Source organism: Panthera pardus, unplaced genomic scaffold (genome assembly GCF_024362965.1).
Source record: "Panthera pardus isolate Hobbes unplaced genomic scaffold, ASM2436296v1 HiC_scaffold_24, whole genome shotgun sequence".
In the NCBI taxonomy this organism is placed as follows: Eukaryota; Metazoa; Chordata; class Mammalia; order Carnivora; family Felidae; genus Panthera; species Panthera pardus.
The window spans coordinates 94,449,685-94,475,244 of NW_026526810.1; the positions used below are offsets into that span (position 1 = coordinate 94,449,685).

General features: G+C 37.4%; 1 protein-coding gene and 1 long non-coding RNA gene across 4 annotated transcripts in view; one reads left to right on the top strand and one right to left on the bottom strand.

Moving 5' to 3' along the window:
• LOC109268447 (uncharacterized) overlaps window positions 1-25,560 on the top strand; it is a 59,740-nt gene that overhangs the window by 29,502 nt on the left and 4,678 nt on the right. The window lies entirely within an intron of this gene.
• The window catches only part of WDHD1 (WD repeat and HMG-box DNA binding protein 1), a 66,380-nt gene continuing 49,257 nt past the window's right edge, over window positions 8,438-25,560 (bottom strand). Inside the window, exons 19-26 of one of the 3 annotated variants that reach the window (XM_019451741.2) lie at window positions 21,271-21,488; window positions 21,058-21,176; window positions 20,815-20,871; window positions 18,528-18,571; window positions 17,746-17,913; window positions 16,163-16,293; window positions 11,747-11,885; window positions 8,438-9,246 (exon numbers count right to left, since the gene is read on the bottom strand). In XM_019451741.2, coding sequence (XP_019307286.1) covers window positions 9,046-9,246; window positions 11,747-11,885; window positions 16,163-16,293; window positions 17,746-17,913; window positions 18,528-18,571; window positions 20,815-20,871; window positions 21,058-21,176; window positions 21,271-21,488 — 1,077 coding nt within the window. In that variant the 3' untranslated portion in view covers window positions 8,438-9,045. Of the gene's footprint in view, window positions 9,247-11,746; window positions 11,886-16,162; window positions 16,294-17,745; window positions 17,914-18,527; window positions 18,572-20,814; window positions 20,872-21,057; window positions 21,177-21,270; window positions 21,489-25,560 lie in introns of those variants that run through there. The other 2 variants (XR_008417202.1, XM_053889436.1) reach the window with 2 other exon arrangements.

The window sequence follows — 25,560 nt, forward strand, 5'->3', positions numbered from 1 at the left end:
ATTGTGCATTTTAGCTGCTCTGATACGTGTGTAGTGTATCTCGTTGTAGTCTTAATTTGAATTTCTCTAATGGCTAATGATATTGCACATCTTTTTATGTGTTTATTTGCCATCTGTATGTCCTCTTAGTGAAGTGCATTTATGTCTTTTTGCTCATTTTCTGGTTGGACTGTATGTTTTATTTTTAATGCTGAGTTTAAGAGTTCTTTACATATATATTCTAGATACACCCAGTAACTATTTTTAATCAGCTGATATAGTGTTTAATTTGAGGGAGAAATGATGTCATGAAGAGTCTCTATCTCATTGAACCACACTGATACTCCTCCCTCTTTAGAAAAACCATCTATATCAATTCCAATCCAGCTGTCTTCATCAAGGAACACTCTTGGGGGTGGGGGTGGGGGCAGGTTCCAACCCTAGACAAAACTTTTTATTTGCCATTAATCTGCTTCACACTCTTCTTTAAAAATTAAAGTGCCAGCTCTTCATCCTTCTTTCTCTAGGGTTTTTGTTATCAGAGCCACAAAAGCAGCTGAGATAATGTGGACATGACATTTTTTCTGTTTGTTTTAACATCTTCCCCCAACTTTTCCACTTTCACTAGATGGGCGTCTTCTGCCCACTCATTTCTCTGCTTCCCCACAACCTTAGTTTCCCTCTGCTGTGGTTATAGCACTCACTTCTACGTGCCTATGAAGCTCACTTCCTCGGGTTAACTGATTCTGCTTCTGTGTCCAAATTCCATGTTTCTGGGAGAGAGATTGGGTCCCTGAATATTGGGGCAGTTGTGCATGTCCAGTGCAGCTGTGGCCTGGGGAAGTGCAGGCAAGTGGTATGGGGTAGGTGTCTGTTCTGGGGATCTGGCCTGTGCAGGTTTTCCGAAACTAAGGAGGTCTGAGTAAAAAATTACTGTCATTTTTATTACAAGGACCAGAGGGAAAATAAAGTCAGAGAGGTTAAGTGGTTCCCAGAGCCATGTAGCTCCAGTAGAGGAAGTAGAGGCAGGACAGAAACCCTAAACCTATCAGGCTCCAATGCTTGCACTGTGTCGACTATGCTAACCATCTACCAACATGGTTCCTGCCCTCGAAAACCTGGGTCTCTTAGTGAGATTAACAAATATGCAGTTACAGTAGAAACACATGAATTCCAACACAGAAATATACCAGGAGAAAACAGAAAACAGAGATCTGTTAAATGAAATACAATTTATAATTAAAAGAACAATAGCATTATTCCTTTCTTAATGAGTTTTCTAGTAGTTTAACGCTATACTTATTTTATTATCCTCCTCATCAAAATACTTTACTGTGTTTATGAGCCCTTGGGTAACGTGGTTCACTGACATACAGAGTTAATTCTGTAAAGTGATAGAAAAAACCAGAATGGCACAAATCCCTGTAAATAAGATACATGTTTTTATGCAATTTTTGCCCTTTAATCAGCTTTAACTAACTTTCTAATGTTAAATCAATGCTATATTCTTAGGATTAAGTTAATAGGATAACTAAATTGTATCTTTTTTTTATACACTATGGGATCCGGCCTACTAAAATTTTTAGGAGTTTTCATCCATGTTCATCAGTGAGATTTGGTTTATGATTTGCCTTCTAGAACTAACTTTGTCAGATTTTGATATTAAGATTATGACAGCTGCTATATTCAATAATTTCTATAAGATTAGAATTTTTGCTTGACTGTTAATAGAACTTGTTTCTAAATTCATCTAGCCTGGTAGTTTCTTTATAAGAAGAATTTTTAAATATTTTGAGAGAGAGAAAGCATGTGCAAGCAGGGGGGAAGGGCAGAGAGAGAGAGAGAGAGAGAGAGAGAGAGAGAATCCCAAGCAGGTTCCACACTGTCAGCACAGAGCCCGATATGGGTCTTGAACCCACAAATGGTGAGATCGTGACCTAAGCCAAAATCAAGACTTGGATGCTAAACCAACTGAGCCACCCAGGCGCCCCAAATATAGCCTAAATTTCTAAAATTGGTTACAGACTATTCAGATATTCTTTTCTTCAAATCAGTTTTTTTAAAATAACAACTTCATAGAGACATGCCATACAGTCACCCACTTAAAAGCATACAATTCAGTGGTTTCTAGTAAATCAGAGTTTTACAAACACTGCCACTATCCAATTCCAGAACATTTTCATCACTCCAAAAAGAAACCCTGCAACCATTAGCAGCCACTTACCCTTTCCTCTTAGTCCCCAACCCGAGGCAACCACCCAAACACTTTCTCTCCATAGAGAGGAAGTGCCTATTCCGCACATTTCATATAAATGGAATCATATAGTACATGGTCTTTTGTGACTGGCTTCTTATAATATTTTCATGTTTCATCCATGTTGCAACATGTAGCAGTACTCCATTTTTTTTATTGCCAAAATTTTCATTGTATGGATATACCACCTTTGGTTTGTCCATGCATCACTTGATGGACATTTGAGACGTTTTTACTTTTTGGCTGTTGTAAGTAATAGTGCTCTGAGCATTTATGTACAAGTTTTTGTGTGGACATATGTTTTCATTACTCTTGGGACTTATACCTAATTGTGGAAATGCTGGGTCATAACTCTGTTTGTTTGTTTATAATTTTAGAGAGAGAGGGGCACGTGGGTGGCTCAGTCTGTTAAGTGTCCGGCTTTGGCTCAGGTCATGATCTCATGGTTTGTGGGTTCAAGCCCTGTGTTGTGCTCTGTGCTGACAACTCAGAGCCTGGAACCTACTTTGGATTCTCTGTCTCCCTCTCTCTGCCTCTCCCTGCTTGCACTCGGTGTCTCAAAAATAAATAAACATTAAAAAATTTTTTAAAAATGTAATTTGAGAGAGAGTGAGCGAGCAGGAGTGGGGCAGAGAGAGAGAGAATCCCAAGCAGACTCCAAGCTCAGCACAGAGCCTGACATGGGGCTTGATCCCACAACACTGGGATCATGACCTGAGCCTAAATCAAGAGTCAAACACTCAGCTGACTGAACTGCCAAACTACCATTATATGTTCCTATGTTCCACTATCTGAGGGTTCCAATTTCCCCACATCCTCCTCACCAACACTTGTTATTGTACATCTTTTTCATTATAGCCATCTTAGTTGGGGGTGAAGTGGTATCTCTCTGTAGTTTTTTCATTTTCCTGATGGCAAAAGATATTGAGCACCTTTTCATGTGTTATAGGTCATTTGTGTACTGTCTTTAGAGAAATGTCTGTTCAAGTCCTTTGACCATTTTTAAATTGGGTTGTCCTTTAATTATTGAGTTTTAAGAGTTGTTTACATATTCTCATTTTTTTAAATGTTTATTTGAGAGAGAGTGAGCACGCATGAACTGGGGAGGGGCAGAGAGAAAGGGAGAAACAGAGTCTAAAGCAGGTTCCAGGCTCTGAGCTCTCAGCATAGAGCCGACGCAGGGCTTGAACCCACGAATTGGAAGATCATGACCTGAGCAGAAGTCAGACGCTTAACCAAGTCACTGAGACATCCCAGAGTTGTTTATGTATTCTAGATGCAAGTCCCTTAGCAGATATGATTTGCAAAAAAAATTCCCGTTCTGTGGCTTTTTTTCACGTTCTTGATAAGTGTTTTCGAAGCAGTTTTTAATTTTGATGATGTTGCCTTCGTCTATTTTTGTTTGCTTGTTTCCTTATATTCAAATTCCAGTTAGTTAACATACAGTGTTATATTAGTTTCAGGTGTACAATATAGTGATTCAACACTTCCACACATCATCCAGTGCTCATCACAAGTGCACTGCTTAATCCCCATCACCCATTTCACCCTCCCCCCCACCGCCCACATATTTCTGTTGTTGCTTGTGTTCCTGGTTTATATCTAAGAAATCATTGTTTAATCCAAGGTCACAAAGATTTACACTTGTTTCCTTCTAAGAATTTTATAATTTTTAGCTCTTACATTTAGGTCTTGATCCATTTGGAATTAAATTTGTTTTATTTATTTTGAGAGGTAGGGAGGGGCAGAGAGAGGGGGAGAGAGAGAATCCCAAGCAAGTTCCATGCTCAGCCTGACGTGGGGCTCGATCTCACAACCATGAGATCAGGACCTGGGCTGAAAACCAGAGGTGGATGCTTAACCAGTTGAGCCACTCAGGTGCCCTGGAATTAATTCTTTTTAATGGTTATTTATCTTTAAGAGAGAAAGCAAGTGAGAGAGGACAGAGAAAGGGGGACAGAGTATCTGAAGTGGGCTTCGAGCTGACAGAGAGCCTGACACAGGGCCTGAACCCACAAACCACAAGGTCATGACCCGAGCCGAAGTTAGACGCTCAACTGACTGAGCCACCCAGGTGCCCCTGGAATTAATTTTTTTATATGGTGTGAAATAGGGGTTCAATTTCATTCTTTTCAATTTCATCCAATTGTCCTAGCATCATTTATGGAAAAGACTGTCCTTTTCCCATTGAATTGTCCTGGCAATCTTGTAAAAAATCAATTGACTATAAATGTGAGAGTTTATTTTCTAGACCCTCAATTCCATTGCATTGATCTATAGGTCTATTCTTATGCCAGGACCACACTGTCTTGAATGTTGTAGCTTTGTATTATTTTGAAATTGTGAAGTGTGAATCCTCTTTTTTCTTTTTTTTTTCCAAAATTATTTTGGCTATTTGGGGCTCCTTGAATTTCCATATGAATTTTAGGATCAGCTGGTCATTTTCTGCAAAAAAAGCCAGCTGGAATTTTGATAAGGAAAGCATTGAATCTGTAGATCATTTTGGGAGTATTGCTATTTTAATAATGCAATGTTAAATCTTTTGGCCCATAAACACAGGAGGTCTTTGCATTTATTTAGGTCTTCTCTTATGTCTTTCAACAATGTTTTGTAGGTTAGAGTATAAGTTTTGCACTTATTTGTTAAATTTATTCTTAAGTATTTTAGACTTTTGATGTCTTGAGTCAGTTTTAATAAGCTCCGCTTTTGTAGGTATTCATTTCATCAAAATTTTCCAATTTATTGTCATAAAGTTATTTAGAATAGTCTTGAATTAGTCAGTGTTCAACCAGAGAAATAGAAGCAGCAGGAGAAATTAAAAGATTTATTGCATTCATTCACACATTGTGGAGGCTGGAAGACAAAGTGTGAAACCCCAGATCCACAGGGTAGACCTCCAGGAAGGGCAGGCAAGAAATCTGGCTTGAGCCGAAACTGCTGTCTACAGGTATAACTTCTCCCTCAGGGAAGCCTCAGTTCTGCTTTTTAGTCTTTCAAATGATTGAATCAAGCCCGCCCATATTATCTTGGATCATCTTACTTCAAGTCACCATATTATGGAATTTAATATAATCTATCATATACTTTCATAGGTTATACTAATATACTAACATAGGTTAGTGTTTCATTGAATAACTGGCATCTGTGGTTAAGCCAATTGACAAATAAAACTGATCGTGATAGGCCTCTGAAAAATCTGTACCATCTGTAGTTAATAAATTCCTCTTCATTCCTAGTATCACTTATCTGTGCTTTTCATCATGATTAATCTTGCCAAGTATTTTTCTAACTTACATCTTTCAAAGAACCAACTTTTGGCTGATTCCATTATGTTTATTTTCAATTCCATCACTTTTTGCCTCTTATGATACAGTTCCAGAGAAAGGAGAAATTGGTATCAACCATTAGTCCATTCCAGCAAAAGGCCACACTTAAAATTTTAGGCTTAAGTTTTTTTGTTTTTTTTGTAAACACTTCTTGGGATCTATGTGAAAGAAAAGCACATGCACAGAAAAAAGCCTAATGACATATATCAAAATGTTAAGGGGTTATCTCTGGGTATTAGGATTGGGGATGATGTTTTTCCTCATTCTTCCTGTATTTAATATGTACTTTTATAGTAATGTGTACATATGTATAATTGCTATGTTATATACCTGAAACTAATATAATACTGTGTCAGCTGTACTTCAACTAAAAAACTATTATTTGTAATTAAATGTGATGCAGGACTATTTTATTTTTTAATGTAGTTTTCTTGATTGATCCTAGATTGCAGGGGGTGGGGGGAGGCTAAATGGTACTTTGGGGGAAATTTTAATATGAAATGCATGTTAGGCAATAATATTCTTCTCTTCAATTTCTGTGGCATAATAATGATATTGTGGTTATGTAGAAGTATGTCTCTTTTTAGGGGACACATGTCGAGGTACTGAGGGGTAAAATGTCATGATGCATATTTCAAATGACTTGAGAAAAACAGTTTATAAAGCATATATAGCAAAATGTCAACAATAAGTCAATCTAGATAAAGGGTGTATGTATGTTCACTATACTACTTGAAATTTTCCAAAATAAAAATGGGAGAAAATTATATACTTCTATAATAAAGCAGTTGGAGGACAAAAAAGGCCCATAAGACAACCAGTCACTGATGAAGATACTTTCTACATGGATGGATCTCATCCTTTTGTCTCCAGGGATCTGTTCCATGTTAATGGCAGTGGCTCACCACAGGCTGCTGCACCGACCGGAGAGGCTGTAGAGTACCACAGCCCCTGGAGTTGGCAGGCATAACTCAGTGCTCACTAACTTGCTCTCTGGAATAATCAGATGATGCCCTTTTGATGACTGTGAAGTATTAAAATTACCTCCTTTTTGAAAAGTCTTTACTACTAGAGAATGAAATGAAGTAAATGGCAATATTCAACAGCACAGAATAGGCAATATTACTGACATCATGATGGTGGCCAACATATTCATTTATTTGTTTCCACTTTCCCACCATTAAGCCCTTATTCTCTGGAAAAGAAGATTTTTTTTAGGGTTTAATCATATACAGCAAAGGAATAAGGATAAGGTCTTGGTTTCAAAGTTCTGATTTACGAGTTAAACCAAGTCAATACAAAAATGTTCCTGTGCTTGCTATGGCATATACAAAAATGCTCCTTCAACCAAATAAAAATAGGGGACTAAAAACACTTTTTGCAAATCCGTGGTATTATCAGGTTCCTATAGATCTACAATATAACACTGAAGGATTATATCCTATGTACAATAAGCAAGTTGAGGAAATAAGAATACATGTCTACTAACATCCTTTCCAAAGTATCATAAATAAACTTTTACTTCAGGATCTTGAAATAAAAATTCATACAGTATTCACAATGAAACCCAAAGATAAAGCAAGATGAAATAGTCAATAGCATGATTAAGAATAGCTGACATTTGGGGCGCCTGGGTGGCTCAGTCGGTTGGGCGTCCAACTTTGGCTCAGGTCATGATCTCGCGATTTGTCACGCGATTTGTGAGTTCGAGCCCCGCGTAGGGCTCTGTGCTGACAGGAGCCTGGAGCCTGATTCAGATTCTGTGTCTCCCCCTCTCTCTGCCCCTCCCATGCTCTTGCTCTATGTTTCTCTATAATAAATAAACATTAAAAAAAAAAAAAAAAGAATAGCTGACATTTATAGAAAACATTATGTACCAGGAACTAAGTGCTTTTATCTCATTTAATTCTCATTAACAACATTATGAAGTAAAATTATTATAACCATTTTACAGACGAGTGGTCAAAGGCTAGAAATTTGCCCAAGGTTCATTCAGCTGGTAGATACCATAGTGGGTCTTCAGACCCAAGTAGTTTGGCTTTGAAATCTGTGCTCCTAACCATTGTGCTATAACATCTCTCTATACCAGCCACTAATTAAAACATCAGAAATGTATTCCTTCCTAACCTTGGTCATCGTGAGATAAGGAGTATCTTTGGCTTCTACACATCTAAATTTTCAACATATTATGTTCCTTCCAACATATAAAAACCATTCTTATCCTGAGCCACCTGATTTTATTTTACTACAACCCGCCCCAGACTCCGCCAAGCCCACTCCTGTATTCTGCCCTCATTAAGTGGGTGCATTTGCATTAAGCTCTGCCTAGAATAACAAAAAATGTATGAAATATTTAAATCTTATTTGTTCAAAATAAAAGGAGTTAAACACTTTCCCTCTTTACTCTCATATCAAGGCTTCGAAGACTTGCTCAGGAAAATACTGCTGATGTTGATAACCAGAGGATCTTACCAGGGGCACATTATGCCCCAGGATGAAACTTTCAAAACTGTCCTCAATCTTCTCTTCTGTGTGTTAGGATGTGTAGCAGGATGGGGGTGATAGTAGAAATTATGGTAATAAATGTAAACTATGTTTTCTAGAAACATTTTCATTTCATGGAAAAATGATAAGACCACAGCAAACTATGGGGTGCCTGGGTGGCTCAGTAGGTTAAGGCTCTGACTTCGGCTCAGGTCATGGTCTCACGGTTTGTGAGTTCAAGCCCCGCATCAGGCTCTGTGCTGACAGCGCAGAGCCAGGAGCCTATTTCAGATTCTGTGTCTATGTCTCTCCCTGCCCTCCCTCCCTTGCTCACACTCTGTCTCTCTCTCAAAAATAATAAATATTAAAAAAAAAAAGACCACAGCAAACTAAATTTGGAAATGTGAAAGTCTTATTTTTTTAAAAACCAGGCTATACAAAGACAACTGAAAGCCATACATGAAGAAATTTCCAAAACAAACAAATGAAAAAAATCACACCTACAAAATTATTTACATGTTGGGGGCCCATATTAAAAAACATGGTCCCCAGTCCAATATAGACATGGAGAAACAGTCTATGGTAACACACCTGGAAGAGGATTTCTGTAGTACTTCCCAGTATACGACACAAACCAAATGAGGAAACCCCTTGAAGGTACTTCAATGTTCAGAGGTTTTAAGACCTTGGCTTTGATGATTTTGAAGGTAAGAAACAAAATCAAACTGGCTTCCACTGTGACATGCCAGTGGCTTCAAGTCAGTGCCTACAATCATAATGCTTCTGAATGGCCTTCTATTTGGGGGCAGGGCAATCTGTAGGCATGAAAGTTTTTACACACTCCCTGTTACTATATTACCTTAATAAAGACAAAAAGTTGTCATTAAACTCTTTTAAAAATATATAACGAATTTTCTAAAGATAACATTTTTTTAAAGTCCAGATTCATCAATGATGAGTAAAAAATCTATTACTTCCCTAAGGTCATTTCCTTAACTCTGTCTATTCCTGCTTAAATGCAAAAGCTGATAGTTTCTGATTGGTAGAAAGATCTAAAGGTTTTTGCTTTTTTGGCAAATTCAGATTCTCCTTTGCTTTTTCTTTCTGGTTTTCAGTTTCATGACTTTCATCAATCACACGTTTTCGCTTCTTTGCTTCAGCTCCATCACTTGTAGTACCTCCTTTGGCCTTGGTAGCCCATGCCTTTGTAAAAATATGGGAGAAAAGATTTTTAGGCAATAACAAAGAACTAGGAAGGAAATGATTTCCTCACTTTTTTAGGTAATAATCCTGTATATAAAAAGCAGCATTAAAAAAAAAAAGCAGGGGCGTCTGGGTGGTTCAGTCTCCACCACCTCATGCTCTGTCTCTCTCTCAAAAATAAACATTAAAAACATTTTTTTTAATTAAAAAAAAGCATAATTAGTACTTGAATTGTTAAGCTAATCATTAAGGATTCTCATTGTTAACAAATGTCTTATTGCAGAGCAGGTTAAAAAATTTATGGCTACCTCTGTAATATTTCAACCTAAACTCTGCTTATATTTAACCATATTAAGTGCAAAATATATAACTGCAGGTACTTTTTTTAAAAATGAAACTTTTTATTTTGAGATTTTTCATATGCAGTTGTAGGAAATAATACAGAAGGATCTCGTGTACTCTTTTCCCAGTTTCCCCCAATCGTAGCATCTTCCAAAGCTAATATATCACAACCAGGGTACTGACATCAATACAATCCTCCCATTTTTACTTCTACTCATTTGTGTGTATGTGTGTATGCAAATTTAATTCCCACGTAGGCTCCACATTCAAGATACAAAACAGTACCATCACCACAAGGATCCCTCATGTTGTTCCTCCAACCTACACTTCTCACCCAGGCCCCAACTCCTGGTAATTAGTTCTCTGTTCTTCATCCCTATCACTCTGTCACTTCAGGAATGACATTTCAGATACTCTTTTGGGGCTGGCTTTATTCAATAAGCACAAGAACCTTAAAAAGTTCAGTCATTTCCATCTGTCTCCTAAATCTTTTTTTTTTTTTTTTTTAATTTGAGAGAGAGAGAGAGAGAGCAAGAGAGAGAGAGAGCAAGAGCATGTGCATGAGGTGGGGAGAGGGGCAGAGGGAGAGACACGGAATCTCAATCCCAATACAGGGCTCGATCTCACAACCCTGGGATCATGACCTGAGCCAAGATGAATATTGGACGCTCAACTGACTGAGTCACTTAAATCTATTTTAATATGTAATAGTTCCTCCTTCTTTCACTTTATTTCCTTTCCATTTATTTACTATAGAAAAGAGACCCTCTGCAGCTGTAGAATTTCTCACATTAACAGACTGGATTGTTTAAGGTTTAACTTAAAAATACTGATTACATTTTCAAGTATTCAAAAACACAATCACATTTTTTACTGCATAAGATCATTTAGATACCATTTATCTAATTCTTTAGAATTATCCTTTTATAAAGTCTTACAAAAAATGAGAAGTACAAAGTTGCCAATGAGATTCTAAATAGGCTAGAGGTGGTTGGACCAGTTTCTAGCTTCCTCATTTTGTAATAGCTTTATTCTTAAAATTCAGTTTATCAAGGCAAGTATCTATTTCACCAGGTGAATACTGCATGCCCATGCCGAATACTTGCATCCCTGGGGAAATGATATCTGAGGATTTAATTGATATACCACACACATTCCTTCCCCTTGCAACAGAAAGCTGCTCCTAGCCCTCCCTCATAAGGCAGAAATTTATACAAGGGGCAATAAGGTACAAGCCACCTGTCCTAATTTCCACATGAAAGGCTAGAACAGAACACCAGGTCTTCCACTGCCCGAAAAGCAGTACTCTCACTTTGACTTTGTTTTTGTTTTTTTGTTTTTTAAAGTAAGCTCTATGCTCAGTGTGGGCCTTGAACTCACAACCCTGAGATTAAGAGTCACATGCTCTATTGACTGAGCCAACCAGGTACCCCAATATTCTCATTTTATATTCAATGTGGAAGTAAATAGCATTTTAAAAAATTCTGCTTTTTAAAGAAATTTTTTAGGTTTATTTATTTTGAGAGAGAGGTAAAGAGAGAGAGTGAGTGCAAGCAGGGAAGGGGCAGAGAGAGAGAATCCTAAGTACCCTAAGGTAGTAGTCCAAACATGTATATTTAATTTCATTTTTACTTCTTAATTTTATTGGCTTTTGATTTGTAAGTAATGTACTTTTTCTTGGGGTATCCTCCTAACTTACAACATGCAGGAACTTATACAGATATAAACAGTACATATGCCCCAAATTTAACCATTAGCACTAATAACTATTACACATCCATATGTTCAGAACTAACATTTCAGTTATTTAATTTCCTTTCTACCAAGAGTTTACCAGAATATATGCAATTTCCAGAAAAGAAAAAGGTATTTTCTATAAGAATTTTTAAGACCTAGGGGGCACCTGGGTGGCTTAGTCGGTTAAGTGGCCAACTTTTGGTTTTGGCTCAGATCGTGATCTCATGGGTTCATGAGTTCAGGTCCACGTCAGGCTCTGTGCTGACAGTGCTGGGCCTCCTTGGGATTCTCTCTCTCTGCCCCTTCCCTGCTTGCGCTCGCTCTCTCTCTTTCTCAAAATAAATAAATTTGAAAAAAACAAAAACAAAACAAAACCCCTAGGAATTTACTAAGATCTCAATCTCAGCAAAATTATTCTTACCTTCCTTTCTTCAGGTGACAATACTCTAAATCGAATCATTCCTTCTTTTATTATGTCTGCTTCATCTGAAAAGTCAGGATTGTCAGACAAAATATTACTTCTGTTTTCTTCCAGCCACATCTGGAACCCAGTCTTTGGCCTAAAATAGCAATTATTGAAAAAATTTCAAACTTAAGGCACAGTTTAAAGTGCTTTATGATTTTTCAGGCTAGTAATTAACCATTAGTCTTTGCATACCTATATATAGTAAGAAAGACACAATTAATTATACTTGTTAATATTCATAGTACATATTACCTAAAACTGCTTGAAGACCATGGAAATAATGAACTGAAAAACCCCTTGTAAGATCAGTTCAAAGGGTTTACTCACATATGTATTTTCCAAGTGGAGCAACCATGAACTCTGTACTTTCAGCTCCTTTTTGGAATGCTGACAGGCTCAAGGTCTCCAGTTTCACTCAGCCCCTCTGGCCCAGTAAAATTCTTCCAATCCTTGGTGGGTTCTTTCTCCATTTCCCAAACCAGCTATCTTTAATTTTTACTTTTCTCAAGCTCCTATCCCATCCCCTCACCATTGCTCTCACAGATGACCTGGGCATGTATGTCCTTTCTCATGTAATTATTATGTAAAGCATACACACAGCATACTTGTCAATTTCATTAGACTTGACTTTTTTTTTTTAAGGTTTATTTATTTTTGAGAGACAGAGACAGACCCTGAGTGGAGGAGGGGCAGACAGTGGGGGAGTCACAAAATCCAAAGCAGGTTCCAGGCTCTGAGCTGTCAGCATGAGGCCAATGTGGGGCTCGACTCACAAACCATGAGATCATGACCTGAGCCCAAGTCAGATGCCTAACTGACTGAGCCACTCAGATGCCCCTAGACTTTGCTTTTGACACAAATTATCTTTAGGTCACAAGTCAAGATTTAATGCAAACATTTAATATTTACTGAGCACTTACTATCTGCTAGGCATTGTTCTAAATACTTTGTGTGTATTACCTCATTTCATCTATCATAACCCTATGAGGGTAGGTGCAATTACTATCTCTATTCCATAGAGGAGGAAATCAAAGCTCAGAAATGTGAGATAACTTAGGGGCGCCTGGGTGGCTCCGTTGGTTAAGTGTCTGACTTCAGCTCAGGTCATGATCTCACGGTTCGTGGGTTTGAGCCCCGTGTCAGGCTCTGTGCTGACAGCTCAGAGCCTGGAGCCTGCTTTGGATTTTGTCTCCCTCTCTCTCTGCCCACCCCCACTTGGGCTCCATCTCTCTCTCTCAAAAATGAATAAATATTAAACAAATTAAAAAAAAAAAAAGAAAAGAAATGTGAAATAACTTACTCTAGGTCACACAGATAGCCGAAGGCAGACCTGGGATTTAATACCTTGGCAGTTTGACTGCAGAGTCCCCATACTTCACACAGCAGCTGTACTGGCCCTTACTACACTGTAACCAAATGGATCTTGAATAACAAATTTAAATATACAGCAAAAATTAGTGGCAAAAACACCAGGGGAAAATGTTTATGATAAAATTTTATTTTACTTATTTTTAAAGATCTTTTTATTTATAAAGTTTATTTTTGAGAGTGACAGAGTGCGAGCAGGGGAGGTACAGAGAGAGGGAGACACAGAATCTGACACAGGCTCCAAGCTCTGAGCTGTCAGCACACAGTCCCAAGCAGGGCTTGAACCCATGAGCAGCGAGATAATGACCTGAGCTGAAGTCGGACACTCAACCGATTGAGCCACCCAGGCACCCCTATGATAAAATTTTAAATGGAAACAAAACCACAGGTTGTAACATTCCATCTCTGATGCAGAGCCCACTAAATGTAGAATCTTAATTTTAATAAAAAAGATTTAAAAAATTATGAGTAATTGAGGGATTTTTGTCTAAATTTTTTAATTTTTAGAAAAACAAGCTATAAAAAATATTACTAGCATTGCCTAATTTGTGGAAATATACAAATTTCAAGTAATCTTAATATAATTCTATTTCCAGAAAAATAATAGAACAAATCAAAACAAATGGTAAACAAAGTTTCTTGAATTTCCGGAAATTAATAAACATTCATTTTAATCAAACTTGAAGCAATGTCACAAATCTAGCTAACAGCAGGCAATCTCCCTGCCCCTAAACAGCTGTTTCTCAAAAGAAAAACAAAATTGAACATTTCTCTTCTGATTCAGTATATCAATACTCATGACAAAATATTTGGTTAAACAGTTATAATTCCTTAATGACATTCCAATTAAATAAGTTTTCTGTATTGAAAGTACAAAAAATTGAATCTTCTTAAATAAAACCTTCACTGCTTAATACCTAATTTGAATTCAGGGCAAAATAGAAAAAATAAAAACCAAAGCTACCCCTCAAATTAAACTGGTTAACATGAGGGATGCCTGCTAGCTCAATCGGTAAAGCTTACAGCTCTTGATATCGGGGCTAGGAGTTTGAGCCCCACGTTGGGTGCAGAGATTACTTAAAAATAGACTCTTTAAAAAAGTAGATAGATAAATAAACTGGTTAACAGGAGATATTCAATGATAAAAATGAAATGGTGACTTTTTCTTTTTAACTGAGGCATTAAAAAAAGTTTTTTAAAAATGTTTATTTTTGAGAGAGAGAGTGTGAGTATGGGAGGGGCAGAGAGAGAGGGAGACACAGAATCCGAAGCAGGCTGCAGGCTCCAGGCTCCAAACTGTCAGCACAGAGCCCAATGCGAGGCTCGAACCCATGAATGGTGAGATCATGACCTGAGCCAAAGTCTGATGCTTAACCTACTGAGCCACCCAGGCGCTCCTTAACTGATGCATTTTAAATAAACCCAGTATTTAGAGAGATCACGAAATGTAACATATTGCACTGGCAAACAAATAGGATATATGCAAATAGGAACTCATATTGCTGGAGGTACAGAAAATGATACAAGATTAATGGAGAAAAATTTGGCAATGTCTATTGGAATTACAAGTGCACATTAACTTGAATCATACAGATATCCATCTTACGGCTATATGTATATGTGAGAAATGACATTCATATAAAGTAATTCATTGCAGTACTACTTGTACTATAGCAAAAGACCAGCCATCACCTCTGTCCACCAGTAGAGAACTGAATAAATTATGACATATCCATTCAATGGATATAAAAAGATTAAATAAACTGTGTAGTAATATGAGATGATCTGCAAAAGCTATGTGAAAAAATAGTAATGCACAGAACAATGTGTATGCTACCATTTCTGTTAAAATAAACAGATAAATACAAGTGTTTGAACACTTATAGAACAATTCTGGAGGGCTAGGTAAGAAATTTGTTGTAGTGACTATTTGTAAAGAGGGGAACTGAGTGGATATGGAAGATATTTATTCTTTATCAGACTTTCTTTTGTATCCTTTCACTGCTTCTCCCTCTTAACTATATTTATTTTAAAACAAAAGAAGAATTATAAAATACATGTTTTAAATTTTAGTTTAAAACAATTTAAAGCACAATACAATTTATTTTATTTTAAAAATTTTTTTACATTTATTTTGAGAGACAGAGTGAGATAGAGCATGAGCATGGGAGGGGCAGAGAGAAGAGGAGACACAGAATCTGAAGCAGGCTTCAGGCTCCGAGCTATCAGCACAGAGCCCGACACGGGGCTCGAACCCACCAACTGTGAGATCATGACCTGAGCCGAAGTAGAACGCCCAACCGACTGAGCCACCCAGGCGCCCCGTAAAACACAGTACAATTTAAAACTCATATATAACTTATCAGAGCATACTTAAGTATTAACTAGACATTAACCAATATTTATGGCCTCCTTAAAGTTATGTATTCAGGGATGCCTGGGTGGCTCAGTCAGTTAAGCATCCAACTCTTGATCTCAGTTCAAGTCATGATCTCATGGTTATGAGATTGAGCCCTGTGTTGGGCTCTGTGCTGGACAAGAAGCCTGCTTAAGATTCTCCCTCCCTCAGGGTACCTGGGTGGCTCAGTCAGATTTCAGCTCAGATCATGATTTCACACTTTCTGAGTTCAAGCCCTGCATTGGGCTCTGTGCTGAGAGCTCAGAACCTGGAGCCTGCTCTGGATTCTGTGTCTCCCTTTCTCTCTCTGTCCCTCCCCTGTTCTCTTGCATGCTCTCTCTCTCTCTCCCAAAAATAAATAAATATTTTAAAAAATTAAAAAAAAAAGTATTCTCCCTCCCTCCCTCTCTCTGCCCCTCCCATGCTCTCTCTCAAAATAAATAAATATTAAAAAGAAAGTTATGTGTTCAGAATGTCCACCACCAGTGCCAATGTATTATTTGTAACAGTGAACAAGACAGTTGCATAATTTTGTATTGCTGTGTCTGTATGTCTTTTATTGGAATACTGAATCTTGAGAATAATAAATTTATCTATGTACTAACCTTTGACTTTCAGTGTTTTGAGGACATGGAGCTGGGGTTTCAGATGATGAATTTTTAGGATTTTCTTCATTCGCATCCTCATTCTTATCAGCTTGGGAAGTTCTTTTCTGGAAATAGGATGCTGCAGATGCCTGTAAAAACAAACATAATGAATACTGCAACAAAAATCTAGTACCATTTTATATACTACAATCAAGTTTTGAAAAATGTGGAAGAATATTTATAATTATTTAGTATTCTTATACCAACATGTGAAGTCCTGAAGTTCTCAGTTGAAAATAAACATGCCTATAGACATAAAACCCAAAAAAACTATTACTTCAAATTCCATGTTTTCTAAATGAATAAAATTATATAAAATGGAAAAGATAAAAGATCTATTATACTAATGACAAATGTGAGGTGAAATACCAAATCTGGGATGAAATCTAGAAGGCAAAATCAGAATACGGAAGAAGGAAAGATTGGGGCCAGCATTATCATTAAAAAAAAGATATGCGTCAGAATCATCTGGGAAATTTTTTTAAAAGCCAGACAGATGCCTGAGTCTTTGGGGCCTGAGTATACACAGTAAAACCTTGGATTGTGAGTAACTTGTTCTCCAAATGTTTCACAAAATTAGCACACATTTCTAACAAATTTTAACTTGATAAATAAGCAATGTCTTGCAATACAAGTAGTAGGTTACACCATGATCACAACTGAGCCAATGTTTTTCTCTCTCACTGGCTGTAAGACTGTGTGTGATCATCTCGCGTGCTCAGATGCTCAGTCTCAGGCTGCAGTGTTTGGCAGAAATCAGTGATTTTTCAGAACATAGGAAGGTGCCCACAACTGGCACTAGTTTATTTTTTGTCACTTCAAAGCACCTGTGGACAGTCCTCCGCTTTTCCATACAAGAGTAAGCTTAGGAATGCTTTGTTTCATTCTAGGCAGGCTGCCTGCAGATATAGACCCTTTCCCCTGCTGCCTTATTGATAGTTACATTAAATACAGTATATGACAAAACTTTATTAATACTGTACGGTAGTCAACATTGTGCAAACGTATACAATCGCCCCCATGAAGAAAGAGATTCCACTGAGCCAACAGATAGCGGTGATTCCATTAATGATAGTGATAGCCGTCCTACACAATAACCCTCTACTCGTCTCCCTCACACCAGCCATGAAGGTTTTCAAAGGTAAGTGCAGGTTAATTTATTTTTCTTTATCCTTTGTATTTTATTTATTATTTTGTATTACAGTACTGTAATCATTTTTATGTGAATGTTTTTGGGTTGTGGAATGAATCATCTGAGTTTCCATTATTTCTTATGGGGGAAATTTGCTTTCATATACAAGTACTCTGGATTACAAGCATGTTTCCAGAACAAATTATGCTTACAAACCAAGGTTTTACTGTATATATTTTAAAAAGTGATTCTGAAGCAAAATCAGATTTGAGAACCACTACCCTCCCTAGGCAATCAATGATAAACAACTGGAGCCTCCTGCCCCATACCTGAAAGAGTGAACAAAAACTAAAGCAAGACAAACAGATCATGTGCTACTTGTTGCTGATGTGGGTAGTTGAAATAGTACCTGCTTAGACTTTGGCTTTGGAACTAGAGGCTTTATAACTGGAGACTTTTCATTATTTGTAGCTCGACTGAGTGCAGATTTCTTGGATGATCTGTTCATATTGTCTAAAATATTAGTAGAACGTGCTGAATTCACTGAAATGGCAGGCTCTTTGGAACTGGCTGATACCTAAAGAACAAACTACTATTAGCATTTTATGTTTAAAGAAGAAAAACCCCAAGAGATTCATTTTTCCTCTAAATTTCTGTTAAGTCTAGGGGCGCCTGTGTAGCTCAGTTGGTTGAGTGTCCAACTTTGGCTTAGGTCATGATCTCATGGCTCATGGGTCAAGTCCCATGTTGGACTCCCTAGTGTCAGCACAGAGCCCGCTTCAGATCCTCTGTCCTCTCTCTCTCTGCCCCCCCCAACTCATGTGCTCTCTCTCCCTCTCTCTCAAAAATAAATAAACATTAAAAAATGTGTATTTAAGTGTCTTTTAAGTCTATATTGTAGTGTCACATTTGGAATTGAATACATTTTGTATAATCCATATTAAGACTGACACACATATTAAATATAACACATCCCTAAGAAAAACAGGGACTATCTTTCAAAACCATACGTATTCAGAAGATAAGTCTTAGCCCAAGCATGAAGTAGTGCTGCTTTCAACTGTTTTCACAAAAATCTGTTTCAATCTTTAATGTTTCCAAGTCTGAGGAGGGTCATCTGGTGGTTTGGAAATATTTCTCTGTATAAAAATGTACTTAAAAACATGTTAAGTATCACTGGAAAGAGTTTACCTTGAAGGGGTTTACTCGTCCTTGGTTGCTAGAGATAACTGCACCTTTCATAAGAAAGAAACCCTCACTTAATAGTGGTAAAACATAAAAGACTTCTGACTTCTGTAATAATAGGTCATTTTAATCTGTATTATATAAAAACAAATGTGCTTTGCAACTTTAGAATTATTAACAACTCTATATGACCTCCTATCTATTTTCCAAGACAAAATAAAAGTAAAAGCTATTAAATGGAAACTATCCCAACTTCTCACTATGAAATATATAAACCTGTATAGATCTATCCTTTTCTCCTGTTACCATGGAAGAATGGTGCCTTATTTTAGCTAAGGTTAATAATTCATCTACTTGTGCTCTAGATCCTATCCACTCCTGCTTTGTCAAGAAACTTGTCTTATCGACGGCTATTCCATCTTTGGACTTTTCACTCTTCATTGACTACTCAAGTTTCCTAACTTAAACAAAAACAAACCCTCTCAACTTCACATCACCTCTAGCCACCATTTACTCCTCCCTCGTCTATACAGTCAAATTCTCAAGAGTTGTCTACATGGTTATTCCCAGTTCCTCACTGCCCCTACATTCCAACATCCACAATAATACGGCTTCCAGCCCTACTACCCTATAGAATTTGTTCTTGCTAAGGACTCAATAAACTCCATTTGGCCAAATCTGGTGGATAGTTTTCAGTCATCATCTTATTTGACCCCCTCAAAAGCATTCTACATAGCTAAGTGTTCTTTTCTTCTTGACACTGTCTCCTCCCCTTGACTTCTGAGATTCCCCATTCCCACCTCGTTCCTCTTTGATCTCATTCTCTTTTGATGGTTCCTCCTCCTTAACCTCCTGGGCCTAATGTTTAAATGTTGGGGATTCCCTCCCCAAACTGCAATTCTTTAATCTCAAATAAACTCTCATTTGACTCTCAAAAAAAAAAAAAAAAAAAAAAATGTTGGGGATTCCCTAGGCCTAAACTCACTTTTCTTCTCACTTTATATCCTCATCTATGCCCAGGGTTTAAATTGCTATGGTTATGCCAATAATTTTCACTTTACATCTCCCTCCCAGACTACTTTTCTAAGCTCCTAACCAAAATATCCAATAGTAATTCATCATCATCTTATCAAAATCTGCATTTCCCTAGTGTTTTCTGACTCAGTAAGTGGTTCCATCATTCACTCATGTATTCAAGCTGGAAACTGAGTCATTCTTTACACCCTAAACTTCCATACTCTCTACATCTTTTTCAGAAACACCTCTTCAATTCTCATTCTTTCATTGGTCACCACCACCCTATCCAAGCCACTATTCAACGTCACTTTTGGAATTCCTCGGTAGTCTCCTTATTTGTATTCCTCCTCTGCCAGTGTGCCGTGCTATGCCTGCTTAAAGCCTACAACAGCCTCCCAGAGACCTCAGAATGAAGATCAAAAATCTTTACTGTGGCCTACATGGATCTGCATGATTTAGCTCTTGCCCATCACTCCTAAACCACTCAGCACCACTTTCTCTCTGCCTGTGCTCTTCACACCACTCTTACAATCTTAGCACATGCTGTTCCTTAAGTCACACACTTTTCCTCTGCTTCTGCTCTCACCCACTTTTGCCTAGCTGACTCTTAATCATCCTGCAGGTCTCTGCTTTAAATATTTCATGAGGCCTCCTTGGGGTCCCCACCTATCACCACTGACTAGATTAAAGCAAACTATTATATACTCTTTTAATACTCTGTACATGTTTTTACAGGTAAATTTTAAAAATCAAAGTAATATATGTACATGGTTTAAAAAGTTGGGGAGTGCCTGGGTGGCTCAGTCGGTTTTAAGTGTCTGACTCTTGATTTTGGCTCAAGTCATGATCTTATGGCTCATGGATTCGAACCCCATATCTGGCTCTGTGCTAACAGCACAGAACCTACCTGGGATTCGCTCTCTCTCTGTGCTAACAGCATAGAACCTGCCTGGGATTTTCTGTCTCTCTCTCTCTCTCTCTCTCCAATACAAATAAACAAACAAACTTAAAAAAAAAAAAGTCAGTTGGTACTATGTAAGATTTATGCAGGAATCAACCATGCATGTCTACTTGACTTTTGGTATCTCCCACCTAGTCAAACATAATAGGCATTTAATAAATATTTGTAAAATGACCAGTTTCACAAACAAAATTCCTGATAAAAACAAACTTAGGATGGCAGAGTATGTGTGTGGGGTGGTTTAAGTACATATATCACTTTAAAATACTACTTGAACAATTTTCCTGATATTACAAAATCACAAATATTTCTTACCTGACTTAACAGCTGGCACATCAGAGGAGTTTGCATTTTTGGAAAATGGATTCTGTCCTATAAAATAATTAAGATAAAACAATGCAGTGTCAATGGGGAGATAAAGTTCCTCTCTATAATCAACAATCAGCAAAGGCGTCTTGACACAGTACAGGTATTCAATTTTCCTCAGCCAAGCAAAATGAGGAAAGCCACAAAATATTGCATTTCTCATCTTTAAATTGCTTTAAAAATGTATCTTACCATACTTATGTATTTCTGGTTTTTCTTCTTTATCATCAGCTTCTCCAGTATCCTCTTCATCTTCTTCAACTTGGTTTCTGAGCCTTAGCTGGCTCCACTCTGTAGCGGTATTACTGTAACTAAACAATAATATTATTCAATTAAGAGCTATGCAAAGACCAATTAAATTTTCAGAATAGTAAAGAATAATTTAAACAACTGATTATTTCTTACCCAGCATTCAGCCCTTTTCTGAAATCTTCCTCTTCTTCTTCTTCCACCTGGGTTGCTGCCAATTCTGCTGCCTTTTCCACAGCCAGTTCACTAAGTCTTTGGGCCAATATTAATCTCCGGGAACGAGAAGCATATTTAATGGCTAAATTCACAGCATTTTGAGTCATTAAATCAGCAAGTTCCACACAACGAAATTCCCGCTCCAGTTTACAAGAAAGCTAACCCAAAATGGGGGGGAAAAAAAAATCACATCAAGCAAAACTTTTAAAAAATAAGAGAATGATACTACTAGTATCTGAGAAAATACTGGTTTTCTAGATAATGTATCTCACTGATTCTAAGATGCATAGTTTTTACTCAGTTTAGCATCTCTGAAAGTAGAAGCATCTTACAATTTATGGTGGGTCAGAGTTTGCAGCATTTTTTTGGCTTATATAAATAAAATAATGGTACATTTTACAATCACTAGTAGCTTAGATTCAATGAAATAAGGCATGTGATTTCAAGCTATTAATTACAAAGGAAGTAAGATTTTCCTTTAAAATTCAAATGTGGTTTTCTTAAACTCATTTTGCTGCCCACCCACCCTCATCCTGCCCTCATCAAATAGGGATGAATCAAAGAAGGAATAAATTATAAATGATTAATTAGTTATTATTTTTCCCAGAACTGGCACACAAATACTACAAGTGAATGGGGGGGGGAGGGGAGGGAGGCGGGAGGAGTAGATTTATCCACTCATTTTTAAGTGTGCTTGTCTATGATTTCCAATTACCAGAAATAGTTATACAACTTACAAATAAACAACTTCCTTTTTCTTGCTGTATTTTAATAAAAATTTCAATAAAAAACAAAGGGCATTCATTAAATATCTTTGAAAACACTTGATTACTTTTTTTTTTTTTAAGTTTATTTTTTTTTAGTTTCATTTTTTATTTATTTCTTAATTTACATCCAAGTTAGTTAGCATATGGTACAACAATGATTTCAGGAGTAGATTCCTTAATGTCCCTTACCTATTTAGCCCATCCCCCCTCCCACAACCCCTCCAGCAACCTCTGTTTGTTCTCCATATTTAAGAGTCTCTTATGTTTGGGGCGCCTGGATGGCTCAACTTCGAAGTGTCCAACTTCGGCTCAGGTCATGATCTCGCAGTCTGTGAGTTCGAGCCCTGCATCAGGCTCTGTCCTGACAGCTCAGAGCCTGGAACCTGCTTTGGATTCTGTGTCTCCCTCTCTCTCTCTGCCCCTCCCCTGCTCATGCTCTGTCTGTCTCTCTCTCTGTCAAAAATAAACATTAAAAAAAATTAAAAAAAAAAAAGAGTCTCTTATGTTTGGTCCTCCTCCCTGTTTTTATATTTTTTTTGCTTCCCTTCCCTTATGTTCATCTGTTTTGTATCTTAAAGTCCTCATATGAGTGAAGTCATAAGATTTTTGTCTTTCTCTGACTAATTTCCCTTAGCATAATACCCTCTAGTTCCATCCATGTAGTTGCAAATGGCAAGATTTCATTCTTTTTTATTGCTGAGTAATACTCCATTGTATATATATACTATATCTTCTTTATCCATTCATCTGTCAATGGACATTTGGGCTCTTTCCATACTTTGGCCATTGCAGATAGTGCTGCTATAAACATGGGGGTGCATGTGTCCCTTTGAAACAGCACACCTGTATCCCTTGGATAAATACCTAGCAGTGCAAATGCTGGGTCACAGGGTAGTTCTATTTTTACTTTTTTGAGGAACCTCCATACTGTTTTCCATAGTGGCTGCACCAGTTTGCATTCCCACCAGCAGTGCAAAAGAGATCCTCTTTCCCTGTATTGTCGCCAACATCTGCTGTTGCTGGAGTTGTTAATGTTAGCCATTCTGAAACGTGGTATCTCATTGTAGTTTTGATTTGTATTTCCCTGATGCTGAACATTTTTTCATGTGTCGGTTAGCCATCTGGATGTCTTTGGAGAAGTGTCTATTCATGTCTTTTGCCCTGGGTTATTTCTTTCTTCACTGGGTTATTTGCCAGTTATATGCCCTTTCTTCACTCGGTTATTTATTTTTTGGGTATTGAGTTTTGTAAGTTCTCTATAGATTTTGGATACTAACCCTTTACCTGATATGTTGTTTGCAAGTATCTTCTCCCATTCTGTCAGTTGCCTTTCAGTTTTGCTGATTGTTTCCTTTGTTTTGGAGAAGGTTTTTATTTTGATGAGGTCACAATAGTTCATTTTTGCTTTGGTTACCCTTGCCTCAGGAGACATATTGAGTAAGAAGTTGCTGCGGCCAAGGCCAAAGAGGTCTTTGCCTGCTTTCTCCTCTAGGATTTTGATGGCTTTCTGTCTTACGTTTAGGTCTTTAATCCATTTTGAGTTTATTTTTGTGTATGGTGTAAGAAAGTGGTCCAGGTTCATTTTTCTGCATGTCGCTGTCCAATTTTACCTTGCTGAAGAGACTGTCTTTGTTCCATTGGATATTCTTTCCTGCTTTGTCAAAGATTAGTTGGCCATACCAACAAACATTTCTGGGTCCATTGCTGGGTTCTCTATTCTATTCCATTGATCTGAGTGTCTGTTTTTGTGCCATTGATTATTTTCCTTTTGATATGCATTCTGACAACTCAAAGTGAGGCAACTCAAGTACAATGTAAGGAAAATTAGTACTTCAAAGACTAAGGGTCTCATAATTGATAGAGTAGAAGGATTATTTTGTTACTCAGACATCCCACATCTGATGGATCAGCACAGAAGCTTTAGATAGTCACCTGCATGTCCTTTTCAAGTTTTCTACTATCACTATTGTATAAACAATACCTCTTAATCAGAGTAGTACTCTGCCTCAGAGGGTGTTTGGAAATGAAAAGAAGTAGTATGGTTCTCATAGTAACAAGGTTAAACTTCAGGCATTTGCCAGGGGGACAGGAATGCTAAAGAACTGACCAGTCCTCAAGCTACTGATACCCTACTAACAACACTGTCCCAGAGGAAAAGCTCCTCTAATGATAAATGGTAAATAAACCAAACATATTTTCTTACATATGTTGTACAAAGAGAAAAGGTTACTAGTTACACAAGTGACATTTTAACTTTTTTTTTTTAATGTTTATTTTTGAGACAATGAGAGAGACAGAGTGCAAGCGGTGGAGGGGCAGACAGAGGGAGACACAGAATCTGAAGCAGGCTCCAGGCTCTGAGCTGTCAGCACAAAGCCCAATGCGGGGCTCGAACTCACGAACCATGAGATCATGACCTGAGCCGAAATCGGACGCTTAACCGATTGAGCCACTCGGGTGCCCTTACAAATGACATTTTATAAAAGAAACAAAACTTACTTTACAATAAACTAAATTTCTTTACTACTAAACTCAAGGCAGTGTTGCATAGTGGTGACAGTAGTGAATACTACCTTTTGGAAACTGGAGTTATAATTAGCTCTGTGGTCTTAGATACCACTTTTCCCTCAGAATCTTTTTTCCTCAACTTTGAAATGAAAAGTCTGGACCATTTACTCTCTCAAGAAATACTGAAGTCTATTATGTATTACACACCATGTAAGCACCCAGCACACAGTGGTAAAGGAGATGTGATCACTGTCCTTAAGGGGCTGGTGCAAAATGAACAAAGAAATTAGGTTATACTCCTCACCATAAACCAACCTCAAGTGAGGACACGAAACATATGCACTTTATATTTTAACTATATTTATACATCAAATATATATATATATATATATATATATATATACATATATACATATATATATATATTTATCTCTAGAGATCAACAGACTTAAAATATCCAGGGCATGAAACCTGGTTGCTATAGACAAACTTTCATCACACAATTGCTTAAGAGATGACAAAAGGCAAGCATATCTAAAAGCCTTATCAAACAAAGTTCTTAAGATTACTCAGCCCTGGAGGTCTAAAAGCCCACACTCAAACTTTATTTTGTTGTAGGAGCTATAGCCAGTTCACAAATTTTATTAAACATCAGAATACCTGGAGTGCCTGTGAAAACAAAGACAAGTGACCAAAAGCAAAAAGGGAGACAGCACCAGAACAGTTTATTTCTGCCTATGATCTTAGTTATAGGTAATGTTTCAAATATGTTAACTGCAATATCAACTTGGAAACAGAACTTTCAAGGAAGAAAAACACTACTGGATGCAACTTAAGAATTGGAGGTTGTGCCCTGTTGGTGGGAATGCAAACTGGTGCAGCCACTGTGGAAAATAGTATGAAGGTTCCTCAAAAAATTAAAAATAGAATTGCCATATAATCCAGTAATTCCACT